The 17,763-nt window shown below is 47.6% G+C and overlaps 1 protein-coding gene across 2 annotated transcripts in view; it reads left to right on the forward strand.

The window, feature by feature from the left end:
• The first annotated feature begins 13,939 nt into the window (after nt 1-13,939).
• The window catches only part of MTMR2 (myotubularin related protein 2), a 77,405-nt gene continuing 73,581 nt past the window's right edge, over nt 13,940-17,763 (forward strand). Inside the window, exon 1 of one of the 2 annotated variants that reach the window (XM_005309168.4) lies at nt 13,940-14,158. In XM_005309168.4, coding sequence (XP_005309225.1) covers nt 14,079-14,158 — 80 coding nt within the window. In that variant the 5' untranslated portion in view covers nt 13,940-14,078. The remainder of the gene's footprint in view (nt 14,159-17,763) is intronic. The other variant, XM_065581563.1, reaches the window with a different exon arrangement.

Genomic DNA, 17,763 nt, shown 5'->3' on the forward strand with positions numbered 1-17,763 from the left:
GGAAGCCATGGCCAGCACATCCCTCGGCCTGCGCCACTTCCCGCCGCCCCCATTGGCCCAGGACGGCGAACCGCAGTGAGTGGGGGCCACGATTGGCCGAACCTGCCGCGTCAGCAGGTAAATAAACTGGCCCAGCCCGCCAGGGTGCTTACCCTAGCGAGCCGCGTGCCAAACGTTGCCGACCCCTGGTCTAGAGTGTTTGCACCTGCTCTTAAGTTTGTACCTCCTCATCCCGTTAATAACGAAATCTGCACACCTTATTGATTCTAAAACAAGTCAGGCAGCTTTGCAAGAACTGGTACAGTGAACCTGAAATCGTTCTGGCAAACGAAGGAGCAAAATGCATCCATTCCTACTTTATTCCTACATCCATCCTCCCCCGGGGGAGAGGATGAGAAAACAAACAACACGTGACAGATGAGTAGTTGCTTAATGCACTACTGGAAGGTGCTCAGGTACTATGTTGATGAAGTTTTAAGAACCTATATAGAATAGAATATTTGTTTTGTGTGTCCTATCTCTGTCTCTCCAGTTTTAAAATCACTTTCTGCAATTAACATCACCGTATGGTTTTGCTTCATGTGAATGTCATTTCCCTCAGAGGGACATGAACATAAGTGAAACAGAATTTATGCATGTTAATTATTTCAGTTGCAGTAGCACTTACATGCACCAGTTGTGGATCAGAGCCCCACTGTGCTAAGCACTATACACACATATAATAAGAAGACAGTCCCTGTCCCAAAGAGTCTGTGATCTATATATACATTTTGGCTATTTATTTCTTTGAAAAATCAGCGTTTAGTTCTAGACTGTAAGATTCACTCTAAGGCCCCAGTTCCGTGACTCAGAAGCATACTGAATAATAACACTCACGTGGACTTCAGAGGAACTGTTCAATGTAAGGGTGGCAGAATGAGGGCCCAGCTTTTTAGGGATTCACCCATTCCTAATAATTGAGAATGGTACCTAGAATTTTCTTGCTCAAGCTTCTCACAAGCTCTCTGACTACTCTAAAAGTGGTCCTGCTGCAAAGGAACTGACAACACACTTCTAACAATGGTGGTTTAATTTTAATGGGCACATAACTGTGAAACCATGCGCAGAATTTCAGTGGGATGTAATGACTATGGACCAGAGCCTACCGGCCTGGCTCATGTGAGAAATCCTTACACGAGCACTGTGACGGGTTGGAGAACAGAAACCCCCTTGGGAACTGCCAACTGATGTGCCAAGACTACTTCTGCCCCTGCTTTCCCTGCCAGCTTGGGACTCCAGCATCCTGTCTTGTTGAGCCAGAGACGCCAGTCTGCTCCAACACAGACCCAGGTTCTGAATTATGTGCCCCAAAGCTGCAGACTTAACTGAAAGCCACTTAAGAAGTGTTCCTGTCTTTAACACTCATGCTCAACTCCCATTGGGGTCCAAACCCCAAATAAATCCATTTTACCCTGTATAAAGCTTATACAGGGTAAACTCATAAATTGTTTGCCCTCTACATAGAGAGATATGCACATTAATGCATACTCTGGATTAATTAATAAGTAAAAAGTGATTTTATTAAATGCAGAAAGTAGGATTTAAGTGGTTCCAAGTAATAGCAGACAGAACAAAGTGAATTACCAAGCAAAATAAAATAGAACACGTAAGTCTATGTCTATGAAAACTGAATAGAGATAAAACCTCACCAGTTCCAGTAAGCTTCCTTTTACAGACTAGTCTCCTTCTAGTCTGGGTCCAGCAATCACTCACACCCCCTGTAGTTACTGTCCTTTGTTCCAGTTTCTTTCAGGTAACCTTGGGGGTGGAGAGGCTATCTCTTTAGCCAGCTGAAGACAAAATGGAGGGGTCTCCCACAGGCTTAAATAGACTTTCTCTTGTGGGTGGAGACCCCCTCCTCTCTCCTATACAAAGTCCAGCTCCAAGATGGAGTTTTGGAGTCACGTGGGCAAGTCACATGTCCATGCATGACTCAGTTTTTACAAGCAGCAGCCATTGCTTACCTGCTACCTTGAACATCCTCATGTAGACTTCTTTTGTGGATTGGAGCCTTCCAAGATTCATTGTCCCTTAAGTGCTTAATTTGGGTACTTAATTTGCACATTTCTTTCTCAAGAAGCTGACCAAATACTTTACAAAAGCTATTTAAAAATCAAGACAGTACACAGCCAATATTCATAACTTTGAATACAAAAATGATACATGCATACAAATAGGATTAATAGATTCAGTAGATCATAACCTTTACAGAGTTATGTTACATGGCATATGTAGCATAAAACATATTCCAGTTATGTCATATATACAGTCATAAAAATATTTCCATAAAGCCTTATGAGGGGCACTGTCACAAGCACAATTTGCTAGATCAGGCTCTATAGCTGGGGACTATCATGAAGATGGCCAAGTTGCGTTCTGAGCCCTGAGAAGGCCGAAGAGCTGCAGTGAAGTATTTAATCCTTCAGGAGGAACGGTGCTGTATTTTTATTCAAAGCAATACTAAAAGTTGATCTTCTAGTGGGTTGAAATTACATCTTTCAGCAGCATATTACGGTGGTTCTTCCACCTAGGGGCCTGAAGAGGAAATACAAGCTATAGTACCAGTTTCACAGCTCAGAAGGTGCTAAGTCTGCAGAGAACCACGGCATGTGTGTGCAGGGGGTTAGAACAGTTAGGGAATTAGGACACCCTCCTCCCAAGCAAGTAAGCCTTGCACAGCCCAGGGCAGCTGGCAGCAAGCAGAATATCCTGCCTGCCAGAAATGTAATGTAAGCCGCTCACTGTAGGGTTACACTCAGAGTAGTGGTGCATAGTCCTCCGCAGGATCAGCCCCATGGCGAATGCAAAAATCCAAATCTGTAACTGCTGTCATGGGTATGTATTTATTTATTAATCTGTGTAGCATCTGGATGCTGCAATTACAAAGATGACAACATAAGCTACACACATCATGCAAAATAAATAAGGTGCTAAACATAGGTGTAGTTTGACTTCTATATTTGGGCAAGCAGGGGCCAGTACTCTCAGTGCATCTTTCCACTCGTCTCCTGACCCGACCCTTCAGCGCAGCTCCAGGGCACACAGCCCTGTCCACTGGTCCTGGCCACTGGCTCTACCTGACAGAACCTGTGCAGGGTGTGACGGGTTAGATCACAGAAACCCCCTTGGGAGCTGCCAACTGATGTGCCAAGACTACCTCTGCTCCTGCTTTCCTGCCCTGTCAGCTTAGGACTTCAGTGCCCTGCCTGGTTTGAGCCAGACTCGCTGGCCTGCTGCAAACCCACCCCAGGTCTGAACCACGTCCCCTAACAGCTGTAGGCCTGACTGAAAGCAGCTTACAGAAGTGTTCTTATCTTTAATACTCAGATGCCCAACTCCCAGTGGGGTCTAAACCGAAATAAATCCGTTTTACCCTGTATAACGCTTATACAGATGTAAACTCATAAATTGTTCACCCTCTATAACACTGATAGAGAGATATGCACAGCTGTTTGTCCCCTCCCCCCCCAGGTATTAATACATACTCTCGGTTAATTAATAAGTAAAAAGTAATTTGATTAAATACAGAAAGTAGGATTTAAGTGATTCCAAGTAGTAAGAGACAGAACTAAGTGAATTACCAAGTAAAATGAAATGAAACACACAAATCTAAGTCTAATACAGTAATACAAGCGAGTACAGATAAAAACCTCACCAGTAAGCTTCCTTTTACAGACTAGTCTCCTTCTAGTCTGGGTCCAGCAATCACTCACCTCCCCATGGTTATCGTTCTTTGTTCCAGTTTCTTTCAGATATCCTTGGAGTGGAGAAGCTCTCTCTTTAGCCAGCTGAAGACAAAATGGAGGGGTCTCCCACGGGCTTAAATAGACTTTCTCTTGTGGGTGGAGACCCCCTCCTCTCTCCTATGCAAAGTCCAGCTCCACAATGGAGTTCTGGAGTCACCTGGGCAAGTCACATGTCCATGCATGATTCACAGTTTTTACAGGCAGAAGGCATTGCCCACATGGTATCTTGAATGTCTCCAGGAAGACTTCTTATGTGGATTGGAGCATTCCAAGATGCATTGTTCCTTAAATATCAGAGGGGTAGCCATGCTCACCCACGAAAGCTTATGCTCCAATACGTCTGTTAGTCTATAAGGTGCCACAGGACTCTTTGTTGCTTTTATTGTTCCTTAAGTGCTTCTTGATTGGGCACTTAACTTTGTGAAGTCCTTTCTCCAGGAACTGACCAAATGCTCTACTAAGGTTATTTAGAAATCAAGCCAGTACACGGGTAATATTCATAACTTTGAATACAAAAATGAGACATGCATACAAATAGGATTAATAGATTCAGTAGATCATAACCTTACATAGATATGTTACATGGCATATGTAGCACAGAACAGATTCCAGTTATGCCATATATATTCATAAGCATATTTCCATAAAGCCTTATGGGGGGCGCCATCACACAGGGAAAGCAGACATGGCCACGCTCAAGGGCTAGAGTCAGCAGGGGGCCCCGTCCAGCTGGGGGTCAGTACTCATGGGTGTGTCTTTCCACTCCCCTCCTGACCCTGACCTGTCAATGCTGTGGCCTGAGGGCAGATGCTACCCCTCATCCCCATAGGCAGTGGACCCCACTGATGCCCAGCACCCCTTCCCTTGCAGAGCCAGGAGCAAAAGCTCTGACCTCACCCCCCAAATAGAGCCAAAGCTCCAGAACCCCCCCTTACCATAAGCAAGCTCCAGCTGGCCTCTGTCCCCCGGGGGCTCTTGTCGGGGGGAGGGCAGCTGAGGTCCCTTGGTGTTGCCCATCACACACATTCCTTTCGTCCCTGGGACTGGGTCTGCTGCAGCAGGCAAGGAGAGATTAGGAGGGGTGGGGGAGCAGAGAAAGGAGACAGAGCCTGTTACCCTAATCAGAGAAGAGGTTCAGCCCCAGAGAACTGGGGTAGAGGGTTGAGGGGGTGACACAGAGACCAGTTTGGTCCAAGATGGAGGACACTGATGACAGATGGCTCATGGGGGGGTGGAGGAGGTGGGGTGGGCTGTGGTATATGAACAGTTAAGGGTGTTTCGGAAGGGGTGGGGCAGCCACATTGTGGGGGGAGTGATGGGAGGTGTGGAGTGGAGGAACCCCAAGTTTGGGACAGGGGAACCCTGGGTTTGTCAGGGGAGTGCCCAGTTGGCAAAACGGGTATGCCCGGCTGCCAGCAACAGGCTGAAGATGCTCCCGCTGGCAGCTTCATGCTCCATCCTGACAAGGGATGACTGGCTGGGGAGTGCACCGTGCGCAGCCTGCAATGGAGGGAGGGGTGGCTCCTAGCATGGACAGCGGAGATGGGAGGGGGGAAGGGGACAGGTCAGTGCCCTGGAGAGAGGGGTCCCTCGACCCCCCCACTGCAAAAGCGCACACCCACACCCTGCCGCTGGCAACTGAGATGGAGGTGACAGCTCAGTGCACGGGGGACAGGGAGTGTCCCCGATACTCTCCACTGCAAAATAGCAACTCCCCTCTCTCGCTGCCTGCAAGCCAGATGCTGAGGAAGGGAGGAGGAAACCTTCCAGATGCACCTTTGCTGCTCCCCTGGCCCCAGCTTACCCCCCCCCGAAAAATCCTTCTTTTCCAGATCACCCCCCACCCAAAACTCCTCCCTACACATGCTCTCCACCAAGGCTCTGTCAAGCAGGGCAAGTGGACAGGACTGTGTGTTCTGGAGCTGTGCTAAAGGCCAGGGTTGGGAGGGAAGTGGAAAGATGTAGTTTGAGGGGCAACACCCCTACCTGCCCCCCCAATCTCCACCCCTGGTGCTAAACAAATGAAATATCATACACTGAGGCCTAAAAGCCATTGTATTCTGCCTCTAGTGGACATGCACGGAATGCAAGGTAAAAGCACCATCAGGATGCTGTTAGGACCAAAAAGAACATCATGGTCTTCTCTGGATTTTAGCGTAACTAATCTGCCTCAGTTTGACCTCTTGTCCAGCAATTTTGGGGATGGGAAGACAATCTAAGTGCAGCCTTAGGCACCCATGCTGGTTTTGCTGGTTTTGACTGGCACCTATGCTGGCAACAAAAGCCATCATGCATGAGCAAGAATTGTTGCACATTCCCCATGACCATCTTGTAACAGGTGTTCCTGAAACCACCAGCAGCTATAATCCCACATTCAATACGTGGCAGCTTGTTCTTCGTCAGCCTCCCTGCGAGTTGTCAGGGCTCTCACTGCTCCTGCTCTGACCCTATATACTGCAATCAGTGATGTAGCTTGACAAAAACAACACATACCACCTCCAGTGTGATTCAGGGACAATACATCCCTGCGTAGTCTAGCCAGTGACAATTCATCCTTTTTTTCTCAGCTGCCCACTGCCCTTAAACTGTGCAGCAGAGAGACAAGAAAATGTAATAAATCTGAGTGCCATTTTAATGAATCTGAGGGAGAAACCAGGGTGTCTCTGGCTGTGTGGTTTTAGAACAATTATTGGACTGAGTCATGCTGCAGATTTGTTGGAGCCTGATACAGATACTATAGACGCAAGCACACTGTGTGAAACTGGCAGGGCCATGAACTATTTAATAAGTTGGCTAGAAAGATTCAGGCAGTGACACAGGAATTTATGAGTAAGGAGAGGAAATATGGAGGCTTCTAAGGGCTCCAACAGACAGAACTGGTTTTAGGATTTTGCAGGACCCCACCAGTGAAGTTTTTTTCTTTGGCCATTTCCAACAGCGATCAGGACCCAGTGATGATTTATTTGTGTTGCAGAGAGTAGAGCCTATGAGTTCCAAGCATGGACCAGGGCTGTGTTGCCCTAAGAGAGAGTCCCTGCTCTGAAGCTCTTACGGTCTAAATAGACAGGACAAACATTATCTGAATTTTACAGATAGAAAACTGACTCCCAGGGTTTGATTCTCCTCCCACTTATACCAGTTTTACACCAGCAAGAGGAGACCCAGACCCTATATGATTTGCTTAAGCTCACATAGCAAGTAGGAACTGAACTAAGAACCGTTAAAGCTCAGGCTAATTCCCAAAATTCACAAGCCCACCCTTTCTTTTGATCTTTCAGCTAATGGCTGCCATAGGTGCTAAGCACCTCTGAAAGTCAGGTCAAATGTTTTTAAGCTCATAAAAGATGTTACAGATCAAGGGAGACTATGAAGCACAATTAACAATGGGATTTTTTAGGACATCTGACAGTCCTCCTTTTCGGATAGTAGCCTTAGTGAATTTTCTCAAGCAACTTTCTCTCTATCTCTGACTCTTGGGATTTCATTTAACTTACCTGTGTCAACTATAAATATTTAAAGATGAGCACATGATACTGTGTTACTTATTTGATGTGGTTTTAATTTTCTAATAATATTTTCTCTGTTTTGAGTCATTACATCACAGTTAGGCTGTCCTCTCATTAAAGGAACAGCTTCTAATGTGATTTGTAAGACAATAGTAAGGGATCTGGCAAGAAAAACTAGGCTAAGAGACTGAGTTCTGCTCATTTTACACCAATTATAAAACTGTTCTGGGAATTGCCTTTAATTGGTTTTGGTTACGGTCGAGCCTTTCGTTAATTCTCTGGCGTTTGTAAGAGCCCTGAGGTAACTCACTTCACAGAGAGAAATTCTTGCTGACTTTAAAAAAGGGGTATTGCTGGGCAAAAAGACTCACTGTGCAGATTGTTAGTTGTTTTCAACAGCAGGACAGATCCAGGAGGTGATTAGCTTTGTTCTCATTTACTAAGCATCAGTGGGGATTTCTATAGGGTTTCACAGTCCCTGGGGATAAGGCCAAGAACAAAACAGGGAAGTGAAAAGCAAACAGAGCACTTCATCAATAAACTACTTAGCAATGCCACATCAATGGCAAATTAGGAAGAAAGGCAGGCGCTTTAATACCTTCACATAGCAAAGGAGGATGTATTTTTTGTAATTCCTACTTGACTTTTGTAACAATTACACCATTATCAAACTATGGTCAACAAAGACAGTAAAGGTAATATCTAAACATAGATAATCAAAGGCTCTGTATGAAAGTCTTGAGGACAGGAAAAAATTATTGTACATTGCCTTGTGCTAGTTATACAACACTGACTTGGACTCAGGGGTTAACCTTGGGAATTCAGTTCTGAGAAGGGCTGGCAAATGGGCTGTATCATCAGGAATGGGTAACATTTAATTTAATCTCCTACAAAGATGCAAGTTTTCTGCTGTTAGTGCACCCCCTGATGGCTGATTCATGAAGCAGTATCAGCATTCACTTTGAAGGATATTTGCCTGTTTACCAAGTGTTCCACAATAGCAGCCTATAGTGGGAAAGAGTGAGTGGGAAAAGGAACAGAATGGGGAAAACAGGCATCACTGGAATGGGAGAAGGAAAATCCACTTCCTGCTGGATGAGTTATTATCTGGAGATACTACTTCTACAGGTATCAGAGAAAACAAGAAATCTTGTGACTTAGCTCACAACTATTAAAACAGGTGATTAGTCACACACGTATTAGAGGGATACTGTCCAGAAGCCCCGATAGAACAGATTATTATAGTGGTGACTGATCCTATTCTAAGCAGGGTTGGTGTATATTTAAGTTTGCAAAAATGCTTCCCTATTCATAAATCCCTGCTATTGCTTGCTCATAAACACTGATATGTTTAGTCTGACATTTTCCATGGATCCTGCCTGACAAAGTTGTAATTTTTGCTAGAAACCTTTGTATGAGTTATGGGAAATATTTTCCCCATTTAAAAAAAAATTCTAAACACACTTTTTTAAATGACAAGGTCACAGCAAAAATGGCTGAAATTAAAACAAAACTTGGCACAGATTCCTCACTTAGAAGTGGTGTGTTTACTTGGTTTGAAAAGAGAATTGGTTTGTTTGAAGGAAGTTATGAGCATGTGAAAACTGTCATTTTCAGCCTGCACAGAAGACAATCTATCAAGACACTAATAATCAGAATTTTGAAGTGCTCAGCACACAGCAGTTTCTGCCATAAGGTGTAAACATCATAAGACATGAAGTACACCTGTGTAACACACTGGCCTGGTTAGGGTTGCCAACTTTGTAATATCTAAAAGCTGGACACTCCAGCAGGAGTGCTGGAAGGAACCTCTCCTTGCCCCTGAAAACCCTCTCCTGCCCCTTCCTTCTAGACCCTGCCCCTCAGGCCTCACTCCTGCCCCACCTCTTCCCCCTGAGGCCCCGCCCCCATTCTCTCCTCTTTCCCTGTCCCCTCATTGCTCACTGCTCTTCCCCTCTCTCGCCCATCTCTGCGCAGGTTGGGAGGGACTTGCCTGCAGAGCTGGGGCTGGGAGCTGCAGCCGCCTGAGGCAGGTAGGAGGCAGCCCGTGGCTAAGTAGGGGCTGGTGTGGGTGATGACTTGGCACCTTCCTGCCCTGCAGTAATCGGGACTTTGGGTGTCTGGTCAGTAGATCTATCAGGTCCCCTTTCGGTCAAAAACCAGGCACCTGGCCGCCCTAGGCATGGTAAGTAAGGTCTGCATAAGAACCATACAGACTCTTACTTTCTCTTTACTGACAGAGGTTCTCCTTTAGCTCAAATAGTAGAGTTAACGGAGCTTTGGCTGTAGAAGGTTGTGGGTTCTATTTGCCACTGATGACAATGAGGGTGTTACAAAGCAGTGGCCTATTTGAATAAGCACCTGTGAGCACTGTGAGATGGCATGGCTGCAAACTCCAACTCCTGTTTACACCTACCACTGCAGGTCTTTTTGGTGCAATTTATACTCTGATGTTAATAACAGTGGGTGTTCTTCTGCCAGCAGACAGACATGGTTAGTGGGCCTTGCTGGATTCTTGTGCTGACTCTTTCTCAGTTCTTTGGCTTCTTTCTCTGCTTCACAGGGTCTCACTCTAAACAGTTTTGAATATAGAAGACTCCTTTCCTTGCTGTCATCCAGGATAACCCAAAGCTGCAACTCTGTAATCTTTGCAAATATTTTCTCTTGCATATTGAGGTGTTTCAAGAGGCTGAATATCAAGCTGCTTCTCACACAGAACTATCTAACTCTCGGTAGTGATCTTTTATTGTAGCACCTTCTCTGGCACCCAAAGTGACTTGTGATCCATGTAAAAAAGCAACCGTTCAATCAGCTTCTTTTTTGTGCTGGGACTCAGACCTGACTCCCTACTTAGTCACATCATTTTGACCCACCATGTTCCATAATACCCATCCCATCTGGTTTTGGGATAACCTTGGAACAATTTTTGAGGTGAGGTATGTATGCCTAAATGTAAGCTTTTGGAGGAAGTGACTGTCTCTTACCATATGTATGGACAGCACTTAGCACAAGGGGGACCTAATCTGGGGGCTCTATCGACCGTGTAGTGTAATTGTTTTATGGAAATAATGTTTTATGGAAATATGCTTATGAGTGTGAATATAATGTAACTGGAATATGCTTCATGCAAAGGGTGTCTTGTAAGGTGCATTACAAAGCTTATAATCTACTGAGTGTGTTCATCCTGTTTGTTTGGATGTATTATTTCTATGTCTGAAGTTAGGAAAATAAGATATAAATCTGTATTACTGATGTAAACCTATTAAGTGGAAGCCATTAAGGGTGCTTCAGAATCAATGACCTGTAAATGGCTCTTTACTTGCAAACCTTCCTGGGCATAGGCGCCAACTTTTCCCAGCGCCGGTGGGTGCTCGCGCCCTCCCGCCCCTGGCCCTGCCCCCATTCCAACCCCTTCCCCAAAGTCCCCGCCCCAACTCCACCCCCTCCCTGCCCCTATTGGACCCCTCTCCAAATCCCCTCCCCGGCCCTGCCTCTTCCCCTGAGCGCACCACGTTCCCCCTCCTCCCCCTCCCTCCCAGTGCTTACTGCTGTGAAACAGTTGTTTCGCGGCACAAGCGCTGGGAGCCAGGGGGAAAAAGCAGACAGGCGGCGCACTCAGGGAAAGAGGCGGAGCGGAGGTGAGCAGGGAGCTGCCGGTGGGTGCAGAGCACCCACCAATTTTTCCCCAAGGGTGCTCCAGCCCCGGAACACCCACGGAGTCGGCGCCTATGTTCCTGGGTATGTGTGGGTCAGCCCTGGAAGAATGGAGGCTGGGATCTCACAGGACATGTAAACATGTCACCTGATACTGGAATCCATCTTAAACCTGGTGCTTTTCCATTTAGAAGGGAGGAGTGGGGACCCAGAGAGACAAAAGATTCCTGCCTTGTGCCAAAGCTATAAAACGGGGTGGAACAGAACAAAGACGGCTGCAGTCATGAGAAAGCCCCTGTTTTCCACCTAAGATGTCTGCTGGAACTAACAAGGACTGTACCAGGGGAGAGAATTGGGCCCAGACTAGGAAGGAGTCTAGTCTGTGAAAGAAGCTTATTGGAACATCTCTGAGGGTGAGATTTTATCTGTAAACAGTTTCTTAATGTATTAGGCTTAGACTTGCATGTTTTTGCTTTATTTTGCTTCTTGGTGACTTACTTTGTTCTGTCTGTTATTACTTGAAACCACTTAAATCCTACTTTTTATACCTAATAAAATCACTTTTATTAATTAACCCAAAGTGATTAATACCTGGGGGATCAAACAGCTGTGCATATCTCTCTATCAATGTGATAGAGGGAGGACAATTTATGAGTTCACCCTGTATAAGCTTTATACAGAGTAAAATGGATTTATTTGGGGTTTGGATCCCATTGGGAACTGGGTGTCTGGATGTTGGAGATAGGTGACCTGCTGAGCAGTTTTTGGTTAAAGTCTGCAACTTTGGGGGTGTGGACCAGACCTGGGTCTGTGTTGGAGCAGGCTAGCATGTCTGGCTCAAAAAGGCAGGGTTCTGGAGTCCCAAGCTGGCAGGGAAAACAGGTTCAAAGGTAATTCCAGCATGTAAGGTGACAGTCCCAAGGGGGTCTCTGTGACTAAACCCGTCACAGTAATATTACTTCTAACAGTCACCTCAGGGAGTTTTGTAGGCATAAACCCTTCTAGGGAATAGCAGGAGAATTGGTGCAGCATTCCATGGCCTTTAGAAGCAGCTTGCATCTCCAAGGGCACTAGACAGGGGAGTTTGGGGATTACCATTGCACCTGACCTTGAGGAAGAGGCACATAGTGGAGTGGGGAAGGTTCCTTGTGAACTCCTGCCCAGCGCTCTGCAGTTGAATAAAGGCCAGGTGCAATCTGGTTCTTTGCTATTACCAGTGATAGCTGTGTTTCAACAAGCTCTCTCCCACATGCCTAACTTCTGTGTGATCCCACAGAACAGTCATAGCCATGCATTTGTCACTTGCGGCTGCAGTCCTGTAACATGGAAATAAATATGCTGTCATCGCATCTGCAGGATGAAGTTGGGAGAGATGCTGGGAAGAAGAAAAGCCCTTTTTGTTTAAATGTAAATACCTTTAGTGATTAGCACTGGAGAATATACTGTAGGGAGCAATCCTTCCTCCATAACCCTGCTCCCCCCTCCCCCCCCCTTAGGGGCCTGCTAAACAGGGTGTTTCCAGCTTTGCTCTCTATGATCTTATAATAGTTAACAAAGGTGGAAGGCAAAAAATGATAGACAAGAATGAAACATGACTGGCTGTTAGGCTGGTGTGGTTTTTTTTTTTTTTTTTTTAAGAGATCTGAATGTTTTCCTTGAGGTTAAAATCCTTCTTTAAGGTGTCAGCTGTCTAGTTCCTACTAAACAGATGCCCCCCTCACAACCTCTGCAGGAGGCTATAACACATCACAGATTAAATCCCCAAGAAATGCTTCTGACGGGTCCTTCCAGCAACTCCACTAAGCAGAAAATTACAGGCCTCCTGGGCCTAATTCCTTCTGCTTGTTACCACCATATCCATCCATCTTTTGTATCATCCCTGGGGCTCTCTCCTCTTTCTGCTCTGCTGGGCAGGGAATGATCTCCAGACTTGTGGCCCCCCTCCAGCAGCATCCTACCCATCCCCAGTTCCTGCTGTCATCGCCAGCAATGTGTCTCTGTCCCCTGCGCCTTCTGTCTTGGCTGGGAGAGGGGAAAGGCCGGTGGTCTCCAGCAACGTGTTCATCCCACCCCCGCCTCTTAGCAACTTGATGGTGGCTGTTTATCACCCCCACGGGCCAAGTTAATCCCTTGACAGAACGCCTTTGGTATCAAAGGGTGGTGAAGCACTGGAATGGGTTACCTAGGGAGGTGGTGGAATCTCCAGCCTTAGAGGTTTTTAAGGCCGGGCTTGACAAAGCCCTGGCTGGGATGATTTAGTTGGGGATTGGTCCTGCTTTGAGCAGGGGTTGGACTAGATGACCTCCTGAGGTCTCTTCCAACCTTAATATTCTATGATTCTATGAAAGGCATCAGGGATGAATGGGGCCCCTTTTCCCTCCTCCTGCCTTTCTTCCTGGTCTGCCCTACACAGAAACTGTGATTTTGGGCTGAGGCTGGTCTCCAGCACTGCGCTGGTCCCACCCACCCTGCGACCACCGCTTCCTTAGTAGCATTATTTCCCCTGACCTCCCCTCGTCCTGCACTGCTGGCCAGCGGATGAGACAGGGAGGGGGCGTCTTGCACGATCAGGCCTACCCCCACCCCGCTTAGCAGCAATCTCCCTCTGCTAAATCTCTGTTGCTGCAGGACCAGTCCCTTGCCTTGAGCATCTCCTCCGCCGGGCGGGCAATGGGAAAGGGAGGGAGTGGTTGCTCTCCAGCCTGGATCTCAGGCGTCCCGGGCCGGCCAGCCACCCTCCTCAGGGCCGGGATGGAGGGGCTCGCCTCCGCCCCCTCTCCCGGGGGATAGCCGAGGGCACTGGGCAGGCGGCCCGGCGGGAGCCCGGCCGGCACCCTGCGGAGGCTGCGTGGTCGGATGGTCCCAGCCTCCTAGCGGCCTCCCGCGGCCCGGCTCGGGGGGCGTCTCTCCTCCCCTTCCCCGCCGGCTGGACTGCGGGGCCGGGGGGCTGGTTCTTCCCCCGCCCCCTCGCGCTGCACGCCGGGCGGACATGGCAGCCGCCCGGCCCCACCTCAGCCGCCCTGCTGCAGCCCGCGGGCAGCCAGCCGGCCCCGGGCCCCGAGCCTGAGCGGCCGCCGGCGGGACCCGCCCCTTCCCCATCTCCATCCCCCGCTCGCAGCCGCCGCCGCCCGCGATGGAGAAGAGCTCCAGCTACGAGAGCCTCGGCTCCAGGCCGGCTGCAGCCCGCCAGCCCAGCGTGGACTCGCTCTCCAGGTACCCCGGCTCCCCTGCAGCCACCGCCCGCGGCAGCGGGGCCGGGCTCTGGCTTTGCAGCTGCCGCCCGCGGGGCCTGCCTGGCCGGCCAAGGAAGCCACCCGGCGGGTGTCTCTGGCGAAGCCTTTGCTGAGCAAACCCTGCAATCACCCCCCACCCCCGCGTGTGAGCAGCTGCTGCTGCCGGGGCCGTTTCCTCCCCTGCCCGGGGATATTCCGCCCCTGCTTCGCTTGTGGGCGCCCGGTCTCCAGCAGTCACATCCCTGCCCCGGGGGCTGCTTCATTTGGGCTGAAGTTTCTTGGAGGTGGGGGTGGAAATCAGGTGTCTGGGTCCGTTTGAGGTGGCCCCCGTAAACAGCCCTTAGAAGAGGATATGGGTCCGGTGATTGATGGGTCTTTTAAAAAAAAAATCCACTGCCAACAAAGCAAAGAAACGGCGGATAAAAGCGATGGGACTGGTGCAGTTTTTAACCCAGCAGGGGAAAGGGATTGAGGTCCCATGTGGGGCAGGGCTCCGTGATTTGACATTTGCCCTTGGATGTGGGTTGAAGCATTCAGCCTGGATTGATGGCTCACGCTGAAGTTGAAATTGGGGCTCAGGAATAGCATATGTATTTTTAATGCAGTGATTTGCAGTTGAATCTGTGTTGATTTAAAAAAAATGGACAAAGAAAAAGAAAATCCCCTAATAACTAGTTTGAAAACTTCCAATTGTTTTGTGATCACTTGATATTTTGTAAAGGTTTTTGCAAATGCATAACTTTCACTTGTTTTAAAACATAACTTTTGCTTGAAAATCAGTAAAAACTCTAAGAATATTGTGTAATTATACAATTCAGCACTTCTTAAAAATCTGTCTGGTTTATCCATTGGATCCCATAAGAAGTGATTGTTTGTGTGTGTTTTGCTGTTTACAAAATTACACTCCTATTGTATAGTTATTGGTAATGATGCTTCTGGGATATGTTGATAGTGATGTTTGACCATTTATATTGTAGCAGTTCCTAACTTTTGAGTACTTGACTTTGTATCCTTAATAATTTGCCTACAATGTTGTAGCTGTGCTGGTCCCAGGATATTAGCGAGACAAGGTGGGTGAGGTAATATCTTTTATTGGATCAACTTCATTGGAACTTCATTCCAACTTTTATTGGAAGTTGGTCCAATAAAAGATATTACCTCACCCACCTTGTCTCTGTAGCAACCTTAATAATCTGTTGTTGTTTCTGTATAATTTCCTAGGTTTTCAAAAAAGCAAATAGAAAAAACAGAATTTCTATCATGTGGCATCATATTTACACTCACATGGGTCATCAGCAAGGTTGGAACCTTTAGATCAGTGGTTCTCAAACTTTTGTACTGGTGACCCCTTTCACATAATAAGCCTCTGAGTGCGACCCACCCTTATAAATTAAAAACACATTTTAATATATTTAAACACCATTATAAATGCTGGAGGCAAAGCGGGGTTTGGGGTGGAGGCTGTCAGCTCGCGACCCCCTCTGTGTAATAACCTCGTGACCCCCTGAGGGGTCCAACCTCCAGTTTGAGAACCCCTGCTTTAGATTCTCCCACAAGGACCGCTGCCACTTGAGCTAACTGAGTTACTGATAGAACTAGTAGGTTGTCATCCTCTATTGTGGACCAGCACTAAAAGGGAGTGGGACACTTTGCCAGTGGGTTTTACAGATGTTTGCTGACATCAGAGGAATGGTAAGACTCAGGAATCTTGGGCTCCATTCCAGTCCCTGGAGTCTCCAGTCAACCCAGTCTTGTTGCCCAGCCATTCCCAGTTCCCTCCTCCCAGGTCCTCATCTGATCTGTTTTCCCCACCAACTTGAAGTCAACCCCCATGCTGAATCACAGAGCTTCCCCCTCCCCCCCAGCTCCTTGTCAAATCTCTCTCTTCCACCCTACTGGTTCTCAGTCCCAGTCCCCTTGCCCAGCCTGTCCCAGTTGCTCCAGCTCCTCATCTAATCTCCTGACCCCTGACCCCTACCCCAGCTCCCAGTTTACCCCTTGGTTTCTCTTCCTGGATCCCAGTCCCCCCCACCCCAACTCCCAGTTTCTCTCTACACCCCCCATGCCAGCCTTCAGTGCCAGTTTTGGGCTCCCAGTCCCAATCTACTTCCCTTTCCCCTCCCATGGGTCCAGCTCTTCTCCCCTCTTCATTAAAATCAAGGCGCTTTCTCCTCCACGCTGATCATTGAGGGTATGTCTACACTTTGAGCTGGGAGTTTGATTCCCATTTCATGGAGGCATACCAGCCCTAGGTCTGGTGAATTAGATGAAGGTTTCTAACCATCAGAGGAGTGAAGTTCTGGAACAGCCTCCCAAGGGGAGCAGTGCGGGCAAAAAAACCTAACTTGTTTCAAGACTGAGCTTGTTAAGTTTATGGAGAGGATGGTATGACAAGACTGCCTACAATGGCATGTAGCTGAGGTGTGGCTGCTAGCAGCAAATCTAATGGTTGGTGATGGGATGCTAGATGGGGAGGGCTCTGAGTTACTACAGCAAATTCTTTTCCCATTGTCTGGGTCTTGCCCACATGCTCAGTGTATAACTGATGGCCATATGTGGGGTTGGAAAGGAATTTTCCCTCAGGTTGGATTGGCAGACACCCTGGGTTTTTTCGTCTTCCTCTGCAGCATAGGTCACGGGTCACCTGCAGGTCTAAACTAGTGTAAATGGTGGATTCTCTGTAACTTGAAGTCTTTAAATCATGATTTGAAGACTTCAGTAACTCAGTCAGAGGTTAGGGGTCTATTTCAGCAGTGGGTGGGTGGGTAAAGTTCTGTGGCCTGCAATTTGCAGGAGGTCAGACTAGATGATGATCCCTTATGGCCTTAAAGTCTGTCTATGAGTCTGATTGAGCTAGCATGCTAAAAATAAACTGTAGTTGCAGCAGCCTGAGCAGCAGGTGGCGCTAGCCATCCCAAGTATGTACCCATTGGAGAAGCTAGGTGCACATACAGGGCAACTTGCCCCTTCCGCTGGTGGCACTACCATGGCTGAAGTCTATATTTAGCTGGCCAGCTCAATCAAACCTAGCGTTGGTATATCTCTTTGAGCTGGGAATCACACCCCCAGTTCGAAGTGTAGATTTACCTTGAAAGCTCAGGAGTGACAGCCTCCCACTCTCAGTTCAGGTGACCAGACCTAGCATGGTCCAGAGCTGCGGTTGTAGGGAAAGTCCTGCTCAGCCTTGGGCTGGAGCATGCCCTGTGTGGATGGAATCTTTGGGATTTAGCTGCTAAAATCTAAGAAGTCTCTACTAAGCATGTGTGAACTGTGGTCTCCCCCCACACCCTCAATGCTTATCTCTGAGCCAAATTTGGGTGGATTTTCACAGGGGTGGCAAAAATCACATTCCTGACACAAAGGCTATTCCCCATACAAATTTCAAGTCCCTGCTCCGAAGGTCACCAGAATTTTTTAACATGAGCATAACAATATATTTTTCCTTAGCCTTGTTCTTAGCAATGGCTGAACTTCTTTAGGTGGAATTTTCCATTAAAATTCAGCCGAGTCAGACCCCTTGCATTGAAAATTTCATCCCAAGCTGTTAAAGTTTGGCAAAGTTATAAGCAACTGAAAACAGGGTGT

Source organism: Chrysemys picta, chromosome 1 (genome assembly GCF_011386835.1).
Source record: "Chrysemys picta bellii isolate R12L10 chromosome 1, ASM1138683v2, whole genome shotgun sequence".
Lineage (NCBI taxonomy): Eukaryota > Metazoa > Chordata > Testudines > Emydidae > Chrysemys > Chrysemys picta.